This window comes from Lytechinus variegatus, chromosome 13, assembly GCF_018143015.1.
Source record: "Lytechinus variegatus isolate NC3 chromosome 13, Lvar_3.0, whole genome shotgun sequence".
NCBI lineage: Eukaryota > Metazoa > Echinodermata > Echinoidea > Temnopleuroida > Toxopneustidae > Lytechinus > Lytechinus variegatus.
In genome coordinates, this window is record NC_054752.1 from 23,424,064 (window position 1) to 23,447,231 (window position 23,168).

At 36.2% G+C, this 23,168-nt stretch overlaps 1 protein-coding gene across 1 annotated transcript in view; it reads left to right on the forward strand.

Annotated features, from left to right (window-relative positions):
• Positions 1–840: 840 nt before the first annotated feature.
• LOC121426076 (integrin alpha-V-like) overlaps positions 841–23,168 on the forward strand; it is a 43,569-nt gene continuing 21,241 nt past the window's right edge. The window contains exons 1-11 of the mRNA XM_041622226.1: positions 841–1,183; positions 7,460–7,614; positions 14,380–14,483; positions 14,893–15,046; positions 15,328–15,395; positions 16,812–16,854; positions 17,257–17,358; positions 18,642–18,736; positions 20,055–20,161; positions 20,704–20,809; positions 22,408–22,516. Of these exons, the coding sequence (XP_041478160.1) occupies positions 981–1,183; positions 7,460–7,614; positions 14,380–14,483; positions 14,893–15,046; positions 15,328–15,395; positions 16,812–16,854; positions 17,257–17,358; positions 18,642–18,736; positions 20,055–20,161; positions 20,704–20,809; positions 22,408–22,516 (1,246 nt within the window). The 5' untranslated portion in view covers positions 841–980. The remainder of the gene's footprint in view (positions 1,184–7,459; positions 7,615–14,379; positions 14,484–14,892; positions 15,047–15,327; positions 15,396–16,811; positions 16,855–17,256; positions 17,359–18,641; positions 18,737–20,054; positions 20,162–20,703; positions 20,810–22,407; positions 22,517–23,168) is intronic.

Below are 23,168 nucleotides of genomic sequence, written 5' to 3' on the forward strand. Positions count from 1 at the left end.
ATGTAACACTGAGACGCCTCAACTACGTATGTGTGCATGTTACTTAGAAAACAGACGAAAAAAAGTTTATGCATCACAAAACAAATGAATCAAGTGCCAAGTTAGATTTCTCCCTAAGATTATTTCACATTATCATGCAATATTCGATCCTATATTAATTCCCCTCTTTTTATTATATTAGTTAATGGTTTGATATATGATATCAATGAAGTATAAATTAGGGGCGTTGCCGGGCCTGCCCCCCCCCCTTCTAACCCATTTCATACATCAGTGCAGGAATTAGGAAACTAGAAGAAAGTGAAATGAATTAAAATGCAAAACGGTGAAATGTCACGTTATTTTCTTACGTATTTTGTCAAAATATATCACAACGTGAAGATTTCTACCAGATTTCGTTCGCGACTTCAAAGAATTTGCCATTTATTTCCCCACCTCATTTCGGTGAGGAGGGATTTACCAGAAATATCAACGATTCATATATCAATTTGTTGCCTTGTTATCATGTCAATGTTAGGAAAAGATTGCTTCTTCGATCATCATTCGTATCATCATCGATGGTCATCTTCCGAAGTCGCACACGAAGCGCCGTACGCGTGTGCATGTCCATTGCCATTTCGCATTGCATGATTATGACTGATCGAATGCTCATTTGTTTTTAGGCCTATGTGAGAGTCAGCATATACACGCAGAGCAGATGTATCATGGACACCAGTGGATGATAATCAAATGAGGAAGTAATCTAAGTTGTGGTCGGTTCCTGCACGATTAAATAGATCAGTGACTTTTCAGTGGGAATTTGCTGGCTTTTGAATGAAATGAACCCCAATTGTCAAAGCAAATCTCGTTACGCTCTGCCTTCACATAAAGTTAAACAAGACTAATGAATCTCATTGTATTATAGGCAGCTTATCGCTTTCGTTAATCGTAACCAGCTTTGCTATTTTTTTTTCTCCGGTCCAATCGGATTTACATTTCACAAGATGTCCAGCTCATCGCCGAGCTCATCGACCAGGGGGTATGTCTTCGCCATGGCATCGTTGTGCGTGGCAGTCTGTTCGAGATGGGCCGTGGTCGTTGACGCCTTCAACGTCGATACATCGAACCCTTTGATTTTTCAACACAGCGATACAGGCAGTCAGTTCGGCCTCGCGCTAACGCTTCACCGGGAAGGTGGCCAGAATATGTAAGTACATGTGAAGGTAACGATTTTCTTTTGCTGGTATTCCTTTCAAAGAAACCTCTTGGACGTGGATCGCAGGAAATTCGATATTCCAATGTAAACATTGAATATATGATTAACTGGAGTTTTGAAGAAAAAAATCAACTTCAAAGTGGAGTTGTTTTCAGAAACAATACATTCAATGTATTGTTGATCAGAAGCAATACATTCAATGTGATGCAGAACTAAAAACTTTATAAAAGCCCTTATTCATATCCGCAAAATAATCATGTTCCTGGTACTAAATAGGTTCCTGATGTTGACAGTAACAGTAATGAATAAACAATAATAACTTCCATGAAACAACAGTTCTTCTGCTGATGCAAATAACAAAAAATCACGCCAATATTGAAAATATTGCTATAAACACGATAATAATCGGAGTTTGGGGTATTTACTCTTCAATTACCGGCAGAAATATGCTATTTCATACCTTCTCATCCTGAAATATATGAGTGTTGTATTCTTTTTTTAAATCAAGAGTCGGCATCTCCAAAGTCCCCTTTTCAGATTGTAAAAACATGGAGGTAAATCAAACATGATGTCATTATCTCGTTCATTCCCCATTAAAACAAAAGTCCTCACAGATGAATCTCTTTTTTTGTGCGAATGAGCGATTTTTTTTAATCTCTGCGAAAACTATTTTGATTATTATATAAAAAGGGGGCTTATATTGGCAAAACTTGACGGCTTAGCCAAAATCGTTATCAACCAACCTACCACTTTCACTTTTTTACATGTCATAAAGTGTGTAAGTGGTACATGTGGCAGTTTGGGGTACTCAAGGGCAGTTTCTCTCTGGTTGGTGAAGTTTGAACCACGTGATGAATTTGTTAATCAAACAGAGTGGTCTTCTAGATTTGCATTGATTTATACAACGAAAATTGGCATTATCTTGAGTATAATGCGCAAAGTGAACGTATGCGGATTATTCGTTGCTTTTCCCCTACATGCACTCGCGTACGCTTGATGCCCCCCCCCCCCCCCGAATTTTCACCATAAAAAAGAAAGGGAAAGGAAAGGAAAGAGAGTAGATGAAATATCCTATTGTAATTTCTTAATATTATGTCAAAATGTGTCATAAACTTGGATTCTTGTTTTTTTTTAATCAAAATCGTTTTAATTTTACCCGACATGCCATATGACCCTCTCAATGTTTTTTTTTTGCTTATTACCCCACTGCCGAAATGCATATCCAAACGTTTTATGTATGCTTAATACTCCTTAAGCTAGTTAGGCCAAGGCATACTCTAAAAAGTATGTTGAAATGCCAGTGACCCTATTTCCCCATTATCTGATTACATTACAGTTACAATCGAAATCAAAGCGTTTGGGTGTTGTAATAAATGGCTGAATTCTGAGTTACTTCGACAACCAATACATTCCTGGTCGTGTAAACTAATATACAAAACTGATTTAAGTCATGTCCTATAAACAACCAACCCTATTAAAGGACAAGTCCACCCCCAACGAAGAGTTGGTTTGAATAAAATGAGAAAAATCCAACAAGCATACATGTAGCACTGAAAAATACATCAAAATCGGACTCCGATGTAAAATAAGAAAGTTATGACATTTTCTCCCCATTGTCATGTAAAACAAAGTTTTATTCCATTCTGAATACGTGTGATTAACATGATTGTTTTAACATTCGTGTGGTTTAAACAAGATGTTCCTTACTGTCAAAATTGTAAAAAGAAATAGTGAATGAGGGACATCATCGACTCTGATTTGCATAACACTGAGTTGTGCATGTAACTGTTCTATAAAAATAAGGGAAACTTTAAAATGTCATTGCTTTCTTTTGTTATATCCGACTCAGTGTTCTGCTTGTTTGTTTGTTTTTTCTCTCTTTTTATTAAAGGCGAGTGAACTGTGTGTGGTATATTATTGACCATGTGTTATAAATACGTAGTCTTTAAAATATACGTTTTAAGATATCTACTACAGATAATAAATTGACCTATAATTGTTTATGTATAGAGAGACTGAAATGTGTTGAGAGAAAAAGTAAATGTTTTGCTATTTGGTTACATAATTCCAGCGGTATATTGTAATGATTGTGTAGTTGATTAACGTGTTATTATTAAAGTGTGTCTATATTAGTAGACTACACTAGCATTATGGGTCAGGAACATGGTGTGTGTGTGTATTTGAGTTTTGTCAGACGTGTATCAATCAGATATGATTATTTACGTCTGGGACCGACCTTTAACGTCACCAACCGAAAGACGTGACTAGGGCTCGAACCTCGAACCTCTGCATCAATAACTTCCCCACAGCTTGGACTACAGGCGCACGCCACAACGCCCGGTTATATGGTTGGAGTTGACCTTTAAAAAGGGGAATCCAGCCTTGGCCATAAAATGTTGTGTTGGGAAGGAGAAAAATAAATTAAACAGAATGGTGAAAGTTTGAAAGAAATTGGACAAAAAATAAGAAAGTTATAGCTGCTTTAAAATTGAGATCACTAATACTATGTAGATTTCAAATTGGCAACTCAGTAAGTAAATTATGACAAGGGGCAAGGACAACATTCTCATAGGCCATGTACTTTATTATCAGGGATTTGTGGTTTTCTCCAAAGTACCCATTCCCCTGGGGCAGTAATCTAAATATAACCCAGGTAGTATATTGTTTTATGTCCTCATGAAAGAAAAATATAATTTGAAATAAAACTTTTGGGAAAAATGACATTTTAGCCAAAATATGTATTGGAGTACATGGAGGAATAGTCCTTGCCTTACATCACTATGACATCCCATGTGTGGCCAATTTGAAGTCTCCATGGGTATAGTGATTACCAATATTTACAACTTTTAAAAATTCATAACTCTCTTGTTGTTTGTCCAACATTGTTCAAACTTTCACCTATCAACTTGTCTGATTTTTCTTTTCCTTATAAAAACATTTTTTCATTTGGGTTGGATTCCCCTTTAATAACGTCTAGGCAGGAAATGTTTGTTCAATATTTGTAGTAAACATTACTTCCAATCACTTATTCCTGAACGGGAAATTTTTCTTAAAAAAAAACAAACCCTGGACACAAGTCATGCTAGTTAGGCTTACTCACACTATAAAAACAACTGTGGTGTTAAAACTGACACCAATTTGTGTTAATAGAGGACCACACACTGAGGTGTTAAAATTACACTCTAGAGATTGAACATAAAACCAAAGAGTGTAAATGTAACAACCAAAGGTGTTGTAATAACACCTATAGGTGTAAAACTAACACCACCAATTTAACACCGGTGTAAAATAACTGGTGTGGTCCTCTATGTCTATATTTTTGTTGTGTATCAATATGAATACCATGTCTACGTACTATGAAAAGGCTTTATTTTTATATTTTCAGAGTGTAAATTACCCTACGATACTCAATGCCAAGACATCGAATTTCAATTAAGTAAATCTTGGAAATGTTCTATTTTCAATTTGATTTTCAGTTCAATTTCAATTTAGTTATATTATAATTCCGCAAGAAAATAGACATGAAAAAAACAATACGTTACAGTATGCACTTATATGTATTATAACCGAGAGTAACAAATTTGTTATCATACAATTTGCTATCATACCTGCTTCTAAAATTTTAATTCCTATCACTGTCAAATCCAAGATAAAAAGCGATAAAGGGCCACCCTCTCCAGGTTTCATGACAAAGGAAAAAGAAAACAGAAAAAAGAGAGATAGAAAACGAAGAAAATGTAATAGAAAGGGTGAAATATTAATTTTCCGAATAGGATTTTGAAATGTATCCGAAAAATAGAATTTTGTATTAAAGAGGTCAACCATGTTGAATATGTGTTTTTTTTCCTATGCCCCCCCCCCCTCCCAGGCATTGAATGCATAAGATTTAATCTAAAACTCGTTTGGCGCTAGCATTTTGTAAATGCAAGTTTTAATTTCTTACTAAAGCTGCCCGCAAACTATTTCAAAAGCGAGAATCTACGTTAGTGGTTGATTCTTACATAATATATATATATATATATTATATATTTCCTAAAGCAATGGACGAGAAATATTTATAATCACCGGTTTGGGGGAAACAGACTATATTTGAGAACCACTAGAGTGAAACAATACAAACAAATCAAACTGCAGTGCCATCCGAATTCCTTTCACCACTGATCAAAAACATATTTGCTCTAAATTGTTATGCTATATTATTTTGTTCAGATTAGCCTCAATTATTAAAGGATGTTTGCATGGATAACTAGGAAAATGGTTTTTATTATAATAGATCACCCTGTGTGATACAAATATTACGCTTGATTGGAAACGCTCGGTAAAGGTCATTTCACATTTCAGGAAATCTTTTTTGTTGTTGTTGTTGTTATATGGTAATTTTAAAGTGTTTTCTAAACGGAAATAAAAATAAATTCTGCTGAAACAATAAACGTTGGGACTTCTTTGGTTTACAAAGGAAATCAAATATTTCATTTTCACTTTTCTTTTCTGTGGTTTCCTGATAAACTGTATTTCTTTTTAATTCCTGTACGTTTTAACCTTTTTTTTAGCTGCAAAAAAATTATAAAAGAACTGAACTTATAATACAGTATAGTGAACAAAATCAGCCAAACAAGCCCGGGTAAGAGCAATGGACTATGGGTAACTAAATTGATGGAAAAATGATTGATACATATATAAAAGAAATAATAAATAAGTAATGAAGAAAATTGCTGACAAGTATTTCGTACGAAGGTGGACGGAAATTGAAAACCGATTTTGAAAATATCAAAATACAAAATATAACCCGTCCATCATCTATTGATGTAAAAAAAATTCTGAAAAATCGATTCAAATATTTTCTCTAAAGCTTGAGTTCAGGAATGTGATCCTGCTAGATTTCGACGATTTTATTTGCATCTCTTGATTTTCTGAACTATTCCGATGGTGGCTGCCACTCAAACTTGAAAAAAGGAACATGATATCATGTCGTCACCAAGTCAACCAAGACGACATTTCTTCTTAGTCATTTTTTTTTGCTCATGAAAATTGCCCGGTTAGGGTACCAGCAAGATAAATAACCCTTCTAAAATGTCTACCAAGCTCAGATTTCTACCCTGAACCTTGTATGTACACTGCTGACAGAAAACAAGAAAAAAAATAATAAGAGTCGGGTTCTGATAAATGTAACAACTATTAATTTATTTTTTAAACATCAATCATCTCCTTATTCGAGTCATCTGTTATGCAGATTGCAGCATTGGGGACCAATGGGGCAAACACTGAAGTAACAAATTGTTGGCAGGTCGTCGCCTGCCCCCCCCCCCCCCGACTGCATTTCTGGCACAAGATACATGATTATGCGTCCATATTTCATGTATTTAGCAACGGTTTTGCGTTGTAGTTTACACAGATCAGATTTCAATGGCATCCAGCAGGGATAAAATGAAAGAAGAGTAAAAATGGCACTTTTGAGTGTTCATGACTTTAATGTGATTAACCAACCCATTTCCCGAATTACGATAATTCGCCATACCATTTTCTGGAATTTCCTCATTTTACTTGCTCCGTCCAATGGCTGTGATCATCAAGTTACAAAATATGTTTGCTATTAACTTTTTTAATTGCATATGTCATGGTCGCACTGCAGTGAAAGTGAAACATACATTTACAATCCTAAGTATCTAGACAAGTCCGACATTAATTTGTGGTTATATGCCACAATGTAAAAACTTCTTATAAGACCTTGTAAGAAATGGGTCATTCTAGTTTTAAAGATAGAATTACATGCCATGGTATTATGCACATTTTATGTACGAGTATTGTAATTAAGCTAAACAATGTGGCCAATGAGTCTTTCAGTCTTTCTTTGACAAGGGCGAATCCATGACGGGTGTCTGGAAAACGAAGACCGGGGACACGTATCACACTCTTCGTTTTCCAGACACCCAATCCATGACGCACTGAAAGGGAGGTCCACTCAATAAAACAAGTGACAAGCATAAATTGTCCTAATAACCCCCCCCCCTTCCCCCTTTCCTGGTCAATGGCCTATCGGAAAGGGGTAGAGGCAAGGCCTAGGAACAGATGCCCTGTAGACCATTTAATCAACATTTTTTTTATTTGATCTGAAAACTTTTCTTGATTGTCAATTTTGGGGCATGAGAATAGGTGAAAGTTTTTGAAGTGATGATCTTATTTTAATGAATATTTGGATGAATATTTCAATGTGCCCCCTCCCATTTTGCAGCCCTATATTCTTTATCTTTTTTTATTCCATTCATGCAGGCTGTTGGTGGGGGCTCCTCGGGCTGTCTCATCGGGGTATTCTCCGGACATGGGCATAGGACGGAGTGGCGCCCTCTTCAAGTGCCCGATCGATACATCTACCAGTGTTACCGACGCTGACTCCGAATGCCAGGAGATTGTAGTCGATACTACCGGTGAGTCTCTTTACCTTGAACACACTGGCATACAGACGAAGGCGCTTGAAGCCATGCCCCCCCCCCCCCCCATAAGCCATATCTGACGCTACTGCGTTCAAGTCTGAATCGAGAGATCGGAGTATTTTATGAAATTCGATCATGATAAACTCAACACATGATCGTTATTTGGGGGTTATGTACAGAGAAAAAAAAAGAATTATATAAATTATATTTATAAATTATATAATCATATAAATTAATTATATAAGATTAACAAGATCACGTATTCTTAATAAACAGTGAATACAGGCAGATTGTTATCCCATGGCAGATTTGGGGCATTATTCAAATTAGTCGTTGATAAAACTTCTGCTTGCCATATTACCAATAAACCAAGGTGTCGCTGCTTTGTGAATATCATTGAAAGATTTATTCAAACATCAATATGCAAACTCCTTTTTATGATGGAAAACATGCAAACTAAATGAGATCAGTTTGTGTTCTCACAAAACACAAGCCCAACTGTTCCAAGGGTTCCACTCTCCTTTTTGTCTCACCTCCTTGGCAGAGTATTGCCAGCCTGACACTTGCACGATTTTGTGTCACGCATTGGCACGACTCAAGTCGTGCCAGTGCACAAACTAGTCGTGAACTGGCGTGAAGTGTGCGTAAACACGTCGTGACATGTCGTGACTGCGTGCCATGTCGGGACGAGAATTTTGGAATGTTCAAAATTTTGGTCACGAAAAAATTTAGCCACCGGGTCGTGAACTATGCGCAAATTGTTCATGAACTCGTCGGGACGATGCGGGAGGATGCGTGCCAGTGCGCGCCATGCCACGACTGTCACGAATGGTTCACGAACCGCTCACGTCGTGTTCACGAATAGTTCAGCACGACACCGTCCGAATTGCGCAAACTGGTCGTGCCAATGCGGGAAGTGCGTAAACTATGCGCAAAGTATGCGTGAACTCGTCGTGCCAGTTCGTGTCAATGTGGACACTGACGGGCACGCATTCGTGAACTATTAGTAAACTCGTCGTGAACTTGACGTGAACTATGCGTGAACAAGTCGTAAAACAGTGCGGGAGCCTCCCAATTCGTGCCCCAAAATGGCACGACTTGCCACGACAAAATCGTGACCAAAAGTCGTGCAAGTGTCAGCCTGGCATAAAGTTCATGAACAGTTTGCGCATAGTTCACGACCCGGTCGCTAAATTTTTTCGTGACAAAAATTTTGAACATTTCAAAATTCTCGTCCCGACATGGCACGCAGTCACGACATGTAACGACGTGTTTACGCACACTTCACGCCAGTTCACGACTAGATTGCGCACTGACATGACTTGAGTCGTGCCAATGCGTGACACAAAATCGTGCACGTGTCAGACTATGGGCGCCGCTTTTCCAACGTTGGTGATGTCAACATCAAATCTTAATCGAAGGTTTTTTGTATTTATTTATTCTCAATTGAGGTACTTTATTGTCCATAAAATTTGAACAGATACAAGTTTTTACATAATCAAAATTCATATCACATCACACAACAATATTTAACCGAAGGTTAAGTTTTTGAAATGACAGCAAAACTTAGAAAGTATATGGACCTATAGTTCATGAAACTTACACATTAGGTTAATCAAGTATTACTAAATATCCTGCTTGAGTTTCAGGCTATATGACCAAGGTCATATGTCATTTAGGATCATTGAACTTAGGCCATGTTGGGGGGGAATCAACATTGAAATCTTAACCTAAGGTTAAGTTTTTGAAATGTCATCATAACTTAGAAAGTATATAGACCTAGCTGATGAAAATAATAAAAAGACAAGTCCACCCCAACAAAAAATTGATTTGAATAGAAAAAGAAAAATTCAAAAAGCATAACACTGAAAATATCATCAAAATCGGATGTAAAATAAGAAAGTTATGACATTTTAAAGTTTCGGTTAGTTTCGAGAAAAAAAAAACCGTTATTATGAACATCCTGGCTGGAATGCAAATGAGGAGACTATGACGTCATCCACTCACCTTTTCTTTTGTATTTTATTATATGAAATATCCTAATTTTCTCCTCATTGTCAAGTGATACAACGATCAATTCCTCCCTGAACATGTGGAATTAGCATTGTTTAATACTACATGGTTCAGTCAAGTTGTTCCTTATTGTCAAATTTATAAAAAACGAAACATTGTATAATTCAAACAATAAAAAACAAAAGAAAAGGTAAGGGATGGACATCATCGACTGACTCACCTAGTTGTGCAAATCACTATTTTGTGAAAAGCGAAACTTTAAAATGTCATAACTTTCTTATTTTACATCCGATTTTGATGAAAATTTTTTTCAGCAATTTGTTTTTTCTCTATCAATTCAAGTCAGCATTTTCCTGGTGTGGACTTGACTGATTTCCAAGTCACATGATCAAGGTCAAAGATCATGTGACTTGGAACTTTGGCCAAGTTGGGGGTATTTTTTTTTATTACCATAAGTTTAACAGTTTATGGATCTGATTCATATAACTTGGAGATAAGAGTAATCAAGTATCAATGAACATCCTGAGCGAGTTTCAGGTCACATGACCAAGACCAAACGTCATTTAAGGCCAATGAACTTTGGCCATGTAGGGGGTATTTGTTGATTAACCATCATAACTCTGAAAGTGTACGAATCTAAGATTTGGACATATTAAGAGTAATCAAGTTTCAGGTCACATGTCCAAAGTCAAAGGTCATTTCAGGTCAGTGAACTTTGGCCATGTTGGAGGTCATTGTTAAATTGCTCTCACAACTTTCAAAGTTTAGGGTATATATTTCATGAAATGTGGACATAGGGGTAATCACGTATCACTGACAAATCTTAGGTATCAATGTCCAGTGTCATTTAGGATCAATGAACGTAGTATTGTATCATTATATGAATGGTGTTTTTTTGTGTGTGAATTATTCCATAGTATTTTTCAAAATCAGCACTGCTGCTATATATACATGTATTAAATCGCATAATTCAGCTGAGACTGCCAGAGACGCTCCACTTGTCTAATATTGAAGTTTAACTTTTCAGTTGGCATATTTTGGTCCGATCTTTCAGTTTCATGGATTTGAAAAAAAAATGTATGACTGAGTGTGATTTTAGTAACCTGCCATATTATTTCCGTTAAAAGATTCAAATCACTCATGTCATTTGAGATTTGAAGTTATTTTTTTGAGCGAAAAATATTAATTCTAAAGTTTAACCTGTCAGTAATCGCAACAAATATTCATTTAGGCCCTTTTCAAAATACCAGGAATTTAGAGTAGACGCCAAACGTTAATAGTGTTTCAAAAATGCCCTTGGGTTTGAAGTTATTACCAATCGAGAAGATTAAATCCTTATATGTTTCAGATAATATTCAAATTTGCATGAGATGAGTTCATTGGATTTAAAAAGCTAAGTAATTCTGCTATTAAAAAATACTTCATGAAAAAGTCTCTAAGACCAATTTTACTAGTCACCAAATCATTAGTGATCAAGTTGCATAAAATCTAACCATGCTAAGGCTGTGAAAATATTAAACTGCAAATGATCATTCTGAAGACCACCGACAAAGACAAGCGCAGGTGGGACAATACACTGTTATTGCTTCGAAGAAAAATACCCAACACCTGGCTAAAAGGCCATGCTCATCCCCCCCCCCCCAATTACAATTTTTTTTAACCAGAATCATTGGATACATATCCTGTAGGGTGGTCATTTACTAAATTTTAGTCGAAATCATTTTAGATTTCACAAACAAGATATCTGGCATTTATCTTGAAGCGATATCTTGATCAAATTACACACCGAAGAAATATAAAGGTATCGGGTCTATTGAGTTTGTGTTGATCGTTAGAGTGATTGGTTAACATTGGTTTGACTTTTAAAAAATCTGAGCGAGGTCACACTTCTCACCTGTGTCTGTGAGATGTTACAAAAATGAAGCCCAGAAAAAATTGCATTCGAAAATCATTATTTAGTGCTTGAAAAATTGAAATATAAAGTGACCGGAAATACCATCTTAATTTCATCCCATACACTTATGTGCACTATTTAGGCGTCTATAATATTCATATTTACATAATCGGGGTTTGCCTTGTAGTTTTAGCTTTTCATTGTCGATAATGGTTGTTTTCAGGGTCTATTAGTTCTAATTCGTGCAGTTGTACACATGTTTCATCTTGGTTTGAGAATTTTTTTAAAATCGGCTGCTCCCAAAGTTAAACAATACCTTTAAGAGTCATTTCAGTATCATTTATCTGATTATGCTTTCGCACTTTTTGGATGAAATACATTGAAAGTGAAATGGAGCTGAGCTAATTGCCGATGAGGAAGTATGCTGAATTGCTAATTGGTTATAATTAGAATTGATAGTCCCATTAATTGAAAATGTGGCATATCAAACAAAACCAAAAATGAAGCAAAGAATATTTTACTTCATTGTTGAAGAGCTGATGCACTTACTTAGGCCTATAGGTATACTTAGATTCCAGCCAGAGAAAAAAAAATAATCGAGGAAACTCTTTTAGACTCAATCCTATGTGTGGTAACATACAGAAACAAAAACGTGCTGATTCAAGTGAAGAATAGCATTGTTTTTTTCCAAACGGAAATTTGTCTTTTATAATCTTTTTTAAATCATTATGTATTATTATTTTTACTATTTTTATTATTAATATTATTATTACTATCATTATTATAATTATCATTATTGTTTTTGTCATTGGTATTTTCATTATTATCATCATTATCACTAGCAGTAGTAGTTGTCAGAGACGTCAATCCTGGGGGGGGGGGGCAGGGGGGCGATAGCCCCACCAATGAAAATATTGGGGGGGGGGCAAACATATCGTTTTGCCCCCCCCCAAATAATTACGTATAAGTGCAAAAATAAAATGAGATTGTAATGTTACAAAGAAATCAGCAAGCGAGATTGAGATACACAACTCGTTCTTTATTTAAAATCGTGCTCAAAATGTCAGCTTTTCCAATTGTAATGTAAACATTTTCAGCTCGCGCTTCACGCTCGCATGATTTCTTGAGAAAAAACCCATACTTAAATAAATACATACCCATGATTAAATAGGTGAATAGAATGTCCCGTTTGCAGGTTTAAACCTCAAAAGAACTCCCACTTCGATTTGCAATAATCTTTTATTTGATTTGAAACTCCTTTTTTTAATATCGAACTATCGAAAACTTCAGCTCGCGCTTCGCCCTCGCATCTATTGTTCATTTAGATACCTGTCTTATTTATTGGTACAAAAATGCTTAGAATATCAAGCTTTCAGGTCAGAATATAAAGAAATTTATGCTCGCTCTCTGCACTCGCATTATCTGTGTAGTGAGATATATATCCTCCTCTACTACAAAAAGTCCTATAAAGAGGTGCCTTTTTCATGTTTTCAGGACAGTATACGAAAAAAAATTCAGCTCGCGCTTCGCGCTCGCAATAATTTGTTTGTGAGATATGTGTTTTTTCTCATGACATATATATGTGTGTGTGTGTGTGTGTATGTATAGGCCAGGGTGCGTGTGTGTGTGTTTGCTTGTTTGTTTTGAGTGGAACGTTGATTCATGATTTTGCTCCCCCCCCCCATCTGAAAAATGGATCGACGCCCCTGGTAGTTGTATCATTATTAATATAATCATCATCGCCATCAGTATCATCATTTTAAATTATTTCCAGTGTCAGTTCCATTGTCGATATATTTTCATGGGCTAATTATATCATGACATGATAATTATGAAGAAAGATATTGTGGAACAATATGTTATTGGTTTGTACAAGCATTTTCATTATGAACCATGTAGTTTCTTGATGTGTTTCAAAATATGTAAAATGCTTAATTCCTTGTCTTTTCATTATGTTTATAGATAATGAAAAAAAAGGGTAGGCATGCTAGCCATTGTTATTAGTCTGTAAATGAAAATCGAAAATGAGAAATGTCGGAGAATTTTAATTATGCTCAATCAATATTCATTTCATTTATTCAAATATGTTATTTCAAAACTTACAGTACACGTACTTCAAAATAATGACACGGTTCTTCAGAATGAAGTAATCGTCTCTATTGAAGTGGAGTAATGGTTGATTAAAAAAGATAAAACCTTCTAAGACTTTTTTCTATAGCTGCAGTCGGAACAATACGGTGTGACGAAAATCGAAAGAAATGTTTGAGCTTAGAGCTATGGGTGTCGTTTTCAACTTTTGCAAATATTGCTTAGTATACTAAACGGCTAGAGGTTTGCTTTCTGCGAAAAAATACCATCTCGTCTGCATGTTTGAGAGGTTGATATCGGTGTCATATTGCATTACACACTTTCAATTTAAGTCTATTAAAGGGGAAGTTCATTCGAAAAAAGTAAGGTGAAATGTAAACAGAAAATTTAAAGAAAATATTGGTTGGCATTTGACGAAATCCATCTAACAATAAGAAAGAATGTATTTTTTTTTATTTGTGACGTCATGTGCGAGGTGCATTCCCCCATATACCTTGCGATAAAAATTCAATGAAATCCCATTTAGATGGGGGGGGGTGATGCATCAGTGACACACTTTAAGAAACTTGATAAAACCCCTCCTCTCGTGCGCCCCCCCCCCCCACATATAGCGTGTACATTATGAAAAGCTAGGGTATACACTATTTACACGAGCCGAGCTATCATCAACATACGGGTGGATGTTTCCTGAAAATGTTTTAATGTCTCATATTCATTTCACTGTAAACAAGTTCAAACATCTATTTCTTTATTGCCTTCGTCAGGAAATGAATATCTTACGGAGGATCCTAACTTCCAGTCAACGAATGCTACTGGTCAATGGTTAGGAAGTGTTGTACAAAGTGGAGGCTCGGACGGGTCAGTTGTGGTATGTGACATTATTGGTATGATATTACCTTGGATTACAGTGTACATTTCCAGATAATGATCACATCAATTTTGGATAGTTCTTTTTTTAATGATCTTAGGTGTATTACACTATTTTGGGTCAATATTGACCAATTCGAGGAATATTTCTATTTTCCCATTCTTAACCATCAAAATTATATCGACATTATATGGCTGAATGGTAACATGTTATCAAACTCTATAGGATCAGATGTTAGGGTGATTAAAACAAAATTTCATTTCTGATTAGTTTTATTCATCATTCACTTCCAATGAGTTTTTTTTAAACATAATTGCAACAAGAAGTGTCTACTTCTGACACAATTTATATCCTTAACCTAATTACTTAGTATCAATCAAATTTTATTCATGCCTTAATGACAATCCAGGTATGCAGACCGCTGTATCAGTATCAAGCGTTAGACAACAGCGAGAAGATTGACCGATTCTTAGAAGGTGGTTGTTTCGTCATCAATGGGGGTCTGACGTCACCGAATTTGGGGCTGCTGGACACAGTCGAGAATTACAATCCATGCGCAGCAAGTAAGTATTCCTCCTTGATTATCCTTTTAAATCATATCTAGAACAATGCATTTATAATCTTGCTCGCTTTGCCCACTCGTAAAAACAAAGTCTTAAACGATATTGATTATGAAAAAACAACAATAATATTGATACTTCTGTTTTAATCAAATCTGGTTTTTACGAGTACAATGCATTTGAATTGTTGCTCACTCGCTTTGTTCACTCGTATTTTAGCTTAGAAAAATAATGATAATGGTTCACAAAACACAATTTTGAAGTATTATTTATATTCTTTCTAGAGGATGACGTAGTTGGATATCGGAAAAGATACCGATGTGAGTTTGGTGGTAGCGCTGCAGTAAGAGATGTAAGTATAAGCCTATACGGTGCGTCCCACAAAAAAACGAAACTTAATCACAAATACAATAGACAAAGACCTACCATTGTAAAGCTTAGAATCTCCTCTTTCTTCTGAAACTACTAAGATTATTTCTTATCAAAGTTCACGCATTAGCAAGCTAAAACAATTTGATGAGGGGATACTTAAAGTCATTTGGATGGCTGTATCTGGTTTTAAAAAGGAAAACCACATTTTCAAAAAGTTCATTATCTGCTCTTTAATTTGATACCTCAATTACAGAAAATAGTTATGAAATAACAAAGCTCTGGTTATTTGAAATGAGGCTTGAATTTCAATAATTTCATAAAATTAAGAGGTTCTACAGGCTGGCGTTCAAACTCACTTGACACTCCATTTTGCTGACGATCAGCCATGCATCAAGTATTTTGTTAACCTTGCGATAGTTTCTGTGGGAAACCGGTGAAAACATGTTTATTTAATGAAATTATGGAAATACAAGCATTGTTTCGAGGGAACATATATTTTTTTTACTTTTTGTCAAGTTTTTGTGATTAAGGTATCGAATAAAAGAGCAGATATTGAACTTTTAAGGCATGTGATTTTCTTTTTGAAATTTATATACCCCCGCCAAATGAGTTTTGGTACCCTTTATTCAATTTCTTTTTGCTCACTCATGCGGTATTGGAGAATAATCTCAGTAATATCAGATGAATGAGGAGATTATATGCTTTACATTGGTAGGTCATTTGTCTATTGTTTTTATGATTAAGTTATGATAAAATCATCGCTTAATCTCGGGTTCGTTTTGTTTTTTCTGCGACGCACTGTATATATATTGCAATACAATAGATCTACAATACATTCAATATATCACAATAAGCAAGGAAACAAAACAGCACATCTACATAAAGGCAAGAAACGCTTAGTGAATCTACACATTTTACTATTTCATGTTTTTGCTTTTTCTCGATTTTTTACCAAAAGAACAAAAAAAATGTCTATCATGTCCCTTGTGTCACGTGACTGGTTTGGTACACAAGCCAACTTCTATTTCTTACCCCTTCCCCATCTCCCGAGATCGGGGGGGGGGGGGTGCGTTTCATAAAGCTGTTCGTAAGTTAAGAGCGACTTTAAGAACGAATAGTGATCCTTTCTTGCGCGCAAAACAATCGCTAATGACACCATTTGCCACAAGAAAGAATCACCAGTCGTTCTTAAAGCCGCTCGTAACTTACGAACAGCTTTATGAAACCCGCTTGTCAATATTCCATTGGATTAGGTACATATAGATATAGAGGCAACATACAAATGAGAATGCCTCAATACAAGGAATTGGATCATATTGTATTTTTATAATCATCAAAATTTCATAAATACGCCTATTTCTAGAATAATTCTGACTTTTTTTTAATATCAAAATAGGCTCGTATCGTTTACGGTGCTCCGGGGGCCTGTTTATGGAAGGGTAGGTATAGACGTTCTTAAAATATTTCTCTTCCTTGTCAAATGCATCAATCCATGTTACATTTTAAACGATTATTGTTATAGGACATACCGTAGTTGTAATAAACCATAAAGAAGAAACGAATGCAATAACACAAACATTACAAAACATAATTGTTCCGTACAACATGTATAGTGCATTAGAATAAAAACATAGTGATGATTACATTTACACTGAATCTGTACTAGATTTCATCAATGATAGTAACATTCACAATATTGCTACATATTTTCTCATTAAAATGAAATGGATGGTGACTGTTAGAAGACAGATTTATACATACATGTAACAACCGTCATATATCGCGTACATACTTGACAATATTGATCAAAAAATAAATTCCATTCTATCATTTGCCTTTAGGTCGATTTTGGTACACAGCGGGAACAATAGATGACAGTTCTCCTCAGTACTCCTATCCGCAGGGAGCTTGTGCCTTTAAGCTTGATTTTGAATACTACTTTGGTGAGTTTTTGAACCTTGCTAAAAGCTAGGTCCCGTCTTACAAAGAATTGTGATTGATCCGATTAAATGAGAATGAATCATCGTTATATATTTTTTTTATTCTTAAAAAAAGAAAAGTACAAAATATCCTTTGTAAAAAAAGGAGAAGCACTCTGAATTTTCAAGGAAAGGATGTATGTATATGAGCATACTACTGTCTTTAAAAAAATTGAACAAACTTGCAATTTAGATGTTGAAAAAAATTGCTGGCTTTCCATAGTTTTGATTGATTTGATAAATCGTTACTCTTTGTAAGACATTGTCTAGGTCTCAACTCCTTACACAGGTACATTTGTAATTTTGTAGCTTAAAGATATATATCGATGCTGAACTCGGGAAAGGGGGGGGGGGGCAGTCTCATCGCACAGAGGGCCCCGTGCGTAGTGGAAGTGACGTGGCCCAGTAGTGTAGGACCTGATTAAACACAATGTCCGGGGTTCGAATCCCGGCCGCGGCACTTATAATAATAATAAAAATAAACGGTTCTTGTATAGCGCATATCACAATTATGAATAATGTCTCTATGCGCTTCCAAAGGACTTGGATACTATTACCCCAGCTGTTGCTTGGCAGCCGTAATTACTAAGATTGCAGCGCACACGCATTAAGTAATACATTATTGCCAGTACTCATTCACCTCACCTGGATTGAGTGCAGCACAATGTGGATGAATTTCTTGCTGAAGGAAATTACGACATGGCCGGGATTCGAACCCACGACCCTTTGTTTCAAAGTCCGGAGACTGATCCACTGGGCCACAACGCTCCACATATACTTATACCCCATGAGCTATGAAATAACCGTGTTCTTTTATCCATCAGATAGATAAATGGAAATGCTATTCGCATTCTTGGTATCTAAGTGTGCGTTTGTAAACAAAAAGAATATAATGTTTTGTATGTTGATGATTTATCAATAAAAACATAAATTAAAATAATGATAATAATAATAATGGACTCGAGAAATGTAACCTGCCTATACAGGGTTGAAAAATACCTTTATACTGTAAATGTAAATAGATCACGAACTTTCTATGCATGTATGATATTAAATTCATTCTGAAATATTTGCTGATTTCAGGGCATTTTTCAAAGGTGTAACATATTTCATTTGGAAACATGTACCGCTATTTGTTACATTTAATTTCAGTATCGATGGGATTACTAGTACATGTAAATATTTCCCTGTATAAGTAAATTTAGAATGTAATACCTCTATGGTAATAGTATAACCTCTTTGCGCAGGTCATGCTCTTGCGTTTGGAAATTTCCGAGACGGTCCCTCCTCTGCTTTGGAGGTTGCAGTTGGCGCACCACGTTGGAAGCACGGATTCGCGCGGGTAAGTAGAACAAGGCCCCGTCTCACAAAGAGTTGTGATGATCCGATCAATCGCAACTATGGAAAGCCAGCGACGTCAACATCTAAAATAAATCTTTGTTCAAAATATTTTCTAGAAATGATGTATATTCATGCATTCATGGTTCTCTTGAAAATTCACTGTGCTTCTTTTTGGTTACAAAAGACATTGTGCAAATTTCCTGTAGAAAAAACTATGACCCTGGTGGATTTCAATAAAGTTACGATTGACTGGATCAATCGTAACTCTTTGTAAGACGGGGCCCAGTTTTAAAAGTAGTTTAAAGAATAACGAGTCATAAATAAGTATCAAGAGAGTATATTGAAGAGCTTTGGGATCTATTATGAGATGAATGATATCGCTCGTGTCCTGATGATTTTGTATGACGTCATTGTGTGAATATCATTCGCATATCAAAATAGGAGCTATGGTCAGACCCACTGGGGAAACTTGGAAGGCAAAAATACCGTAATAGAAATTTTTATGCCACGGGACTCAGACTGACAATAGCTCTTACTTGTTTAAGTCGGGTTAACTCCCGAAGGCCAATTAATAAACATGCGTATATTGTTATGGCTCTATGGGTCGCTCTGAGAGCTCGCAACAGTAATGGGTCTATAAAATGTTCAGCAAACATGGTAAGTGCCCTGAATTTTTGAGCAATAAGTGGTTTCCCCAAATGATTATCAAGTACTTTAGTCGATGTCCCTAGTTAACCAGAAGAGGGCGGGCCAACGGAGGTGGATGGGACACTCTCTTCGATCGACAGTTTCCAGACAAGGAATAAAGTTGTCGTTATAATCACAACCCTCTTTCTTGAAGCCATGGGAACAATATTTTTTAGTATACCTTTTATTGTCTTTTATAAAAAAGTTCAAATTATTCCTCCGAGGGCAATGGGCCCCAAAACATAGGCATACCCTATACCTAAAGGTATATTGATCAAACCAATGCCTTGAAATGTACACAGAGGCAATATTTCCCACACACATTACAATTTCTCTCGTTTATCATACTTATATGAGACTTTAAAGCACAGTTATTCCATAACAATCTCATAAATATATTGTGAATTTTGCTATAAAAATGTCCAATGTTGCATCATGTCCAAATATAATGTTAAATAGTGTTGAAAAGCTTTCTCTCTTGAAGCCATGGACACATTTTTTGACACATTTTTTTTAATTGTCTTTTATACAATGTTCATTTTTTCCTTCGAGCGCGACGGGCCCGTGACGGTTGGATCGCCACGGCTTTTTTTTTACACTTTTTAAACGTTTGTACTTTCTACCTCTATTAGGTATTCTTGTATGACGATTCTCAGATGGAGTACGATCAACTTTACGCCAGTGATTTAGCCACGTACTTTGGGCATGCCTTGGCCGCTTCGGATCTTAATAATGATGGGTAGGTTCTGAGTACTAAAGCAAACAACTTTTGAAGTCGTAATAAAAACAAAACCTAATATAATTGTGGACAATGAAAAGAAGTTATTCAGGTGCAGCACTATACTTGATGGAAGTGGACAGTAGTTCGATTTCTATTGTCATGTAATTAAAGAATAAGAGAGGAAAGCAAGAAGAAAAATAAGAAAAAGGTGAGTTCTCGATCGACTGAACCTTTGTAATTTTAAGGGGAAATAATATGACATGACCAACGGTCGTCTTACCCCACCCCCCCCCCACAAAAAAAATAAATGAAGTACTCTAGGCGGCACCTGTTACTATGAGAGGCGAGAGAGGTTTAGGTATTTAAGAAGTCCCCTTGAAGAAAGACTGTTGTGTGTTTACCGGCATAACAAAATAAATACAAACTAATCAAATTAGGTGTGCATTAGAGCTACTTAGTAACCGCTCATTTCCAGAGTTGATTTCCAGCATAGAATTAGAAGAAAAAATATGCGTGTTTTCATGACTTCCAACTCTCTGATATATAACTTGTTCATGCAGGTATGATGATCTGGTAGTCAGCGCACCAATGTTTACAGATGAGGAGAGGTCAATAGACGCTGGGTGGGAGGTTGGCAAAATCTTCATTTACTATAATGATCAACAGGTAACATTCATAAACGTTATTTTCTTTAATCTCACTGCGTGTCATACATTTGTCATTGTCTCAGCTTGTGCACTTTTAGCCCAATTGTGTTTTCTGTGTGCCCTCTATTGGTCAAAGATTACGGGACCATTGAAATTATTGTTAGCACTTATTTTAACTGCTTTTATATGCGCCTATAGAGAGATAAATAGTAGTGTGTGTCCTGAAATGCGCCAAATTGTCATGGAAATGAGTAGATGAAGACGACTTGGTCTAGAGATGGCACTGTTCAAGGTGAGGGTGGCACAATGACTTTAAATTATTCTATCAGCTCTAAGATCACACATGAGCAATATTAGGGAGTTTTCGATTTGCACGTCGACTAGTGGACGGCGGCGAAAGTACGGCATAATAGTCTGCTTTGTGTTGATGGTATACAAAGTCAGTCGAGCACATGATTGGAAGACACTGAGCATGTGCAAGCCATTCCTGACACGTCACCCTTATGATGACGACCGTGGATTTCACTCAGATCACTCTCGTTCGAAATGTAGTAAACGAGCAATCAAATCCTTGCCCATTGATTGAAGCCACGTGGCGATTTACTCCGGCAGTTCTGTATATCGTAAACACAAAGCAGACTACTATAACGCACTTTCGTCGCAGTCCACTAGTCGACGTGCAAATCGAAAACTCGCTATTATCAGTTATGACGGGCCATCGTTGATAAACATGACCACCCTATGGAAGCTTAAAAGTGCCACCGAGATGTTGAGATAATTATCTTGGGAAGTCGATATCTTGATAGCAAAAGATAAGATGACGAGATCCTGGATCTCATCATGTCGACATCTTTTAGAAGAGATGATGAGATGACAAGATCCCGGATCTCATCATGTCAACATCTTTTAGAAGAGATGATGAGATGACAAGATCCCGGATCTCATCATGTCAACATCTTTTAGGAGAGATGATGAGATGACAAGATCCCGGATCTCATCATGTCAACATCTTGTAGAAGAGATGATGAGATGACAAGATCCCGGATCTCGTCATGTCGACATCTTTTAGAAGAAATGGTCAGATGACAAGATCGTCGATCCATGATCATGTCATCTAATCATCTCTTCTACAAGATGTCAACATGATGAGATCCGGGATCTTGTCATCTCATCATCTCTTCTACAAGATGTCAACATGATGAGATCCGGGATCTTGTCATCTCATCATCTCTTCTACAAGATGTCAACATGATGAGATCCGGGATCTTGTCATCTCATCATCTCTTCTGCAAGATGTCAACATGATGAGATCCGGGATCTTGTCATCTCATCATCTCTTCTACAAGATGTCAACATGATGAGATCCAGGATCTTGTCATCTCATCATCTCTTCTTAAAGATGTTGACATGATGAGATCCGGGATCTTGTCATCTCATCATCTCTTCTAAAAGATGTCGACATGATGAGATCTGGGATCTCGTCATCTTATCTTTTGCTATCAAGATGTCGACTTCCCGAGATAATTATCTCAACATCTCGGTGGCACTTTTAAGCTTCCATACCACCCTTCTCTTTGCAAAACACACGTATCATGCTAATTACTGTTACTTTTTCAGGGAAGTTTTTCTATCGATAATGTTGACACAATCATTGGGACCGGTGCAGGATGTCGTTTCGGCTATTCCTTAGCAGCTTTGGGTGATATCAATGGAGATGGTTTTAATGGTAAGATATTTTAATATTGTACATTCATTCATTTCATGTTATCATTATTCTTTTTTTTGTATATTGATTGCTTAAAATACTTACGTAATCATTTAAATTCACTGTTAGAAAATGTATCCTCAAAATAAAAGAAGTTCCTGTAATCTTACCAGATTCCGAATCTTACAGGAAATTTGTATTTGGTGTATGGAATCTCACAAATTTTCTCAAATAAAGCACATTTTCCCCCTTTTTAAAACAGTCCTGTTCTACTAAATTGCAGAAAAAAATTCCTGTTTTATGACTTTAAAGAATGATTAGGTTATTGCTCTCTGCAAAATCTTTTTTCTGTAAAATCACTGTTTTTTTAACAGTGTATAGTCTATCTGCTTCTTATCTAAAAACGGTCCATTGCCTTTTATGGTTGACATACTCAACAAAAGATGAGTGTGCCGACTAGGAAAGGCAATGCACAACGGTCGTCCCCATTCTACCATAGGCCTACAATTATTTTTGTCATTTAGATAGGTGTCTGTCTCCTCTCCTTCAGGTCTAACATTATCATGTTACATTCATTCGTTCGTTGCCTGCTTTATCTAAATTGTATTAACTTTTAATTAACATTTTTAATGCATTTTATTATGGTTTTTACTATGTATTTAATTGTGCCAAC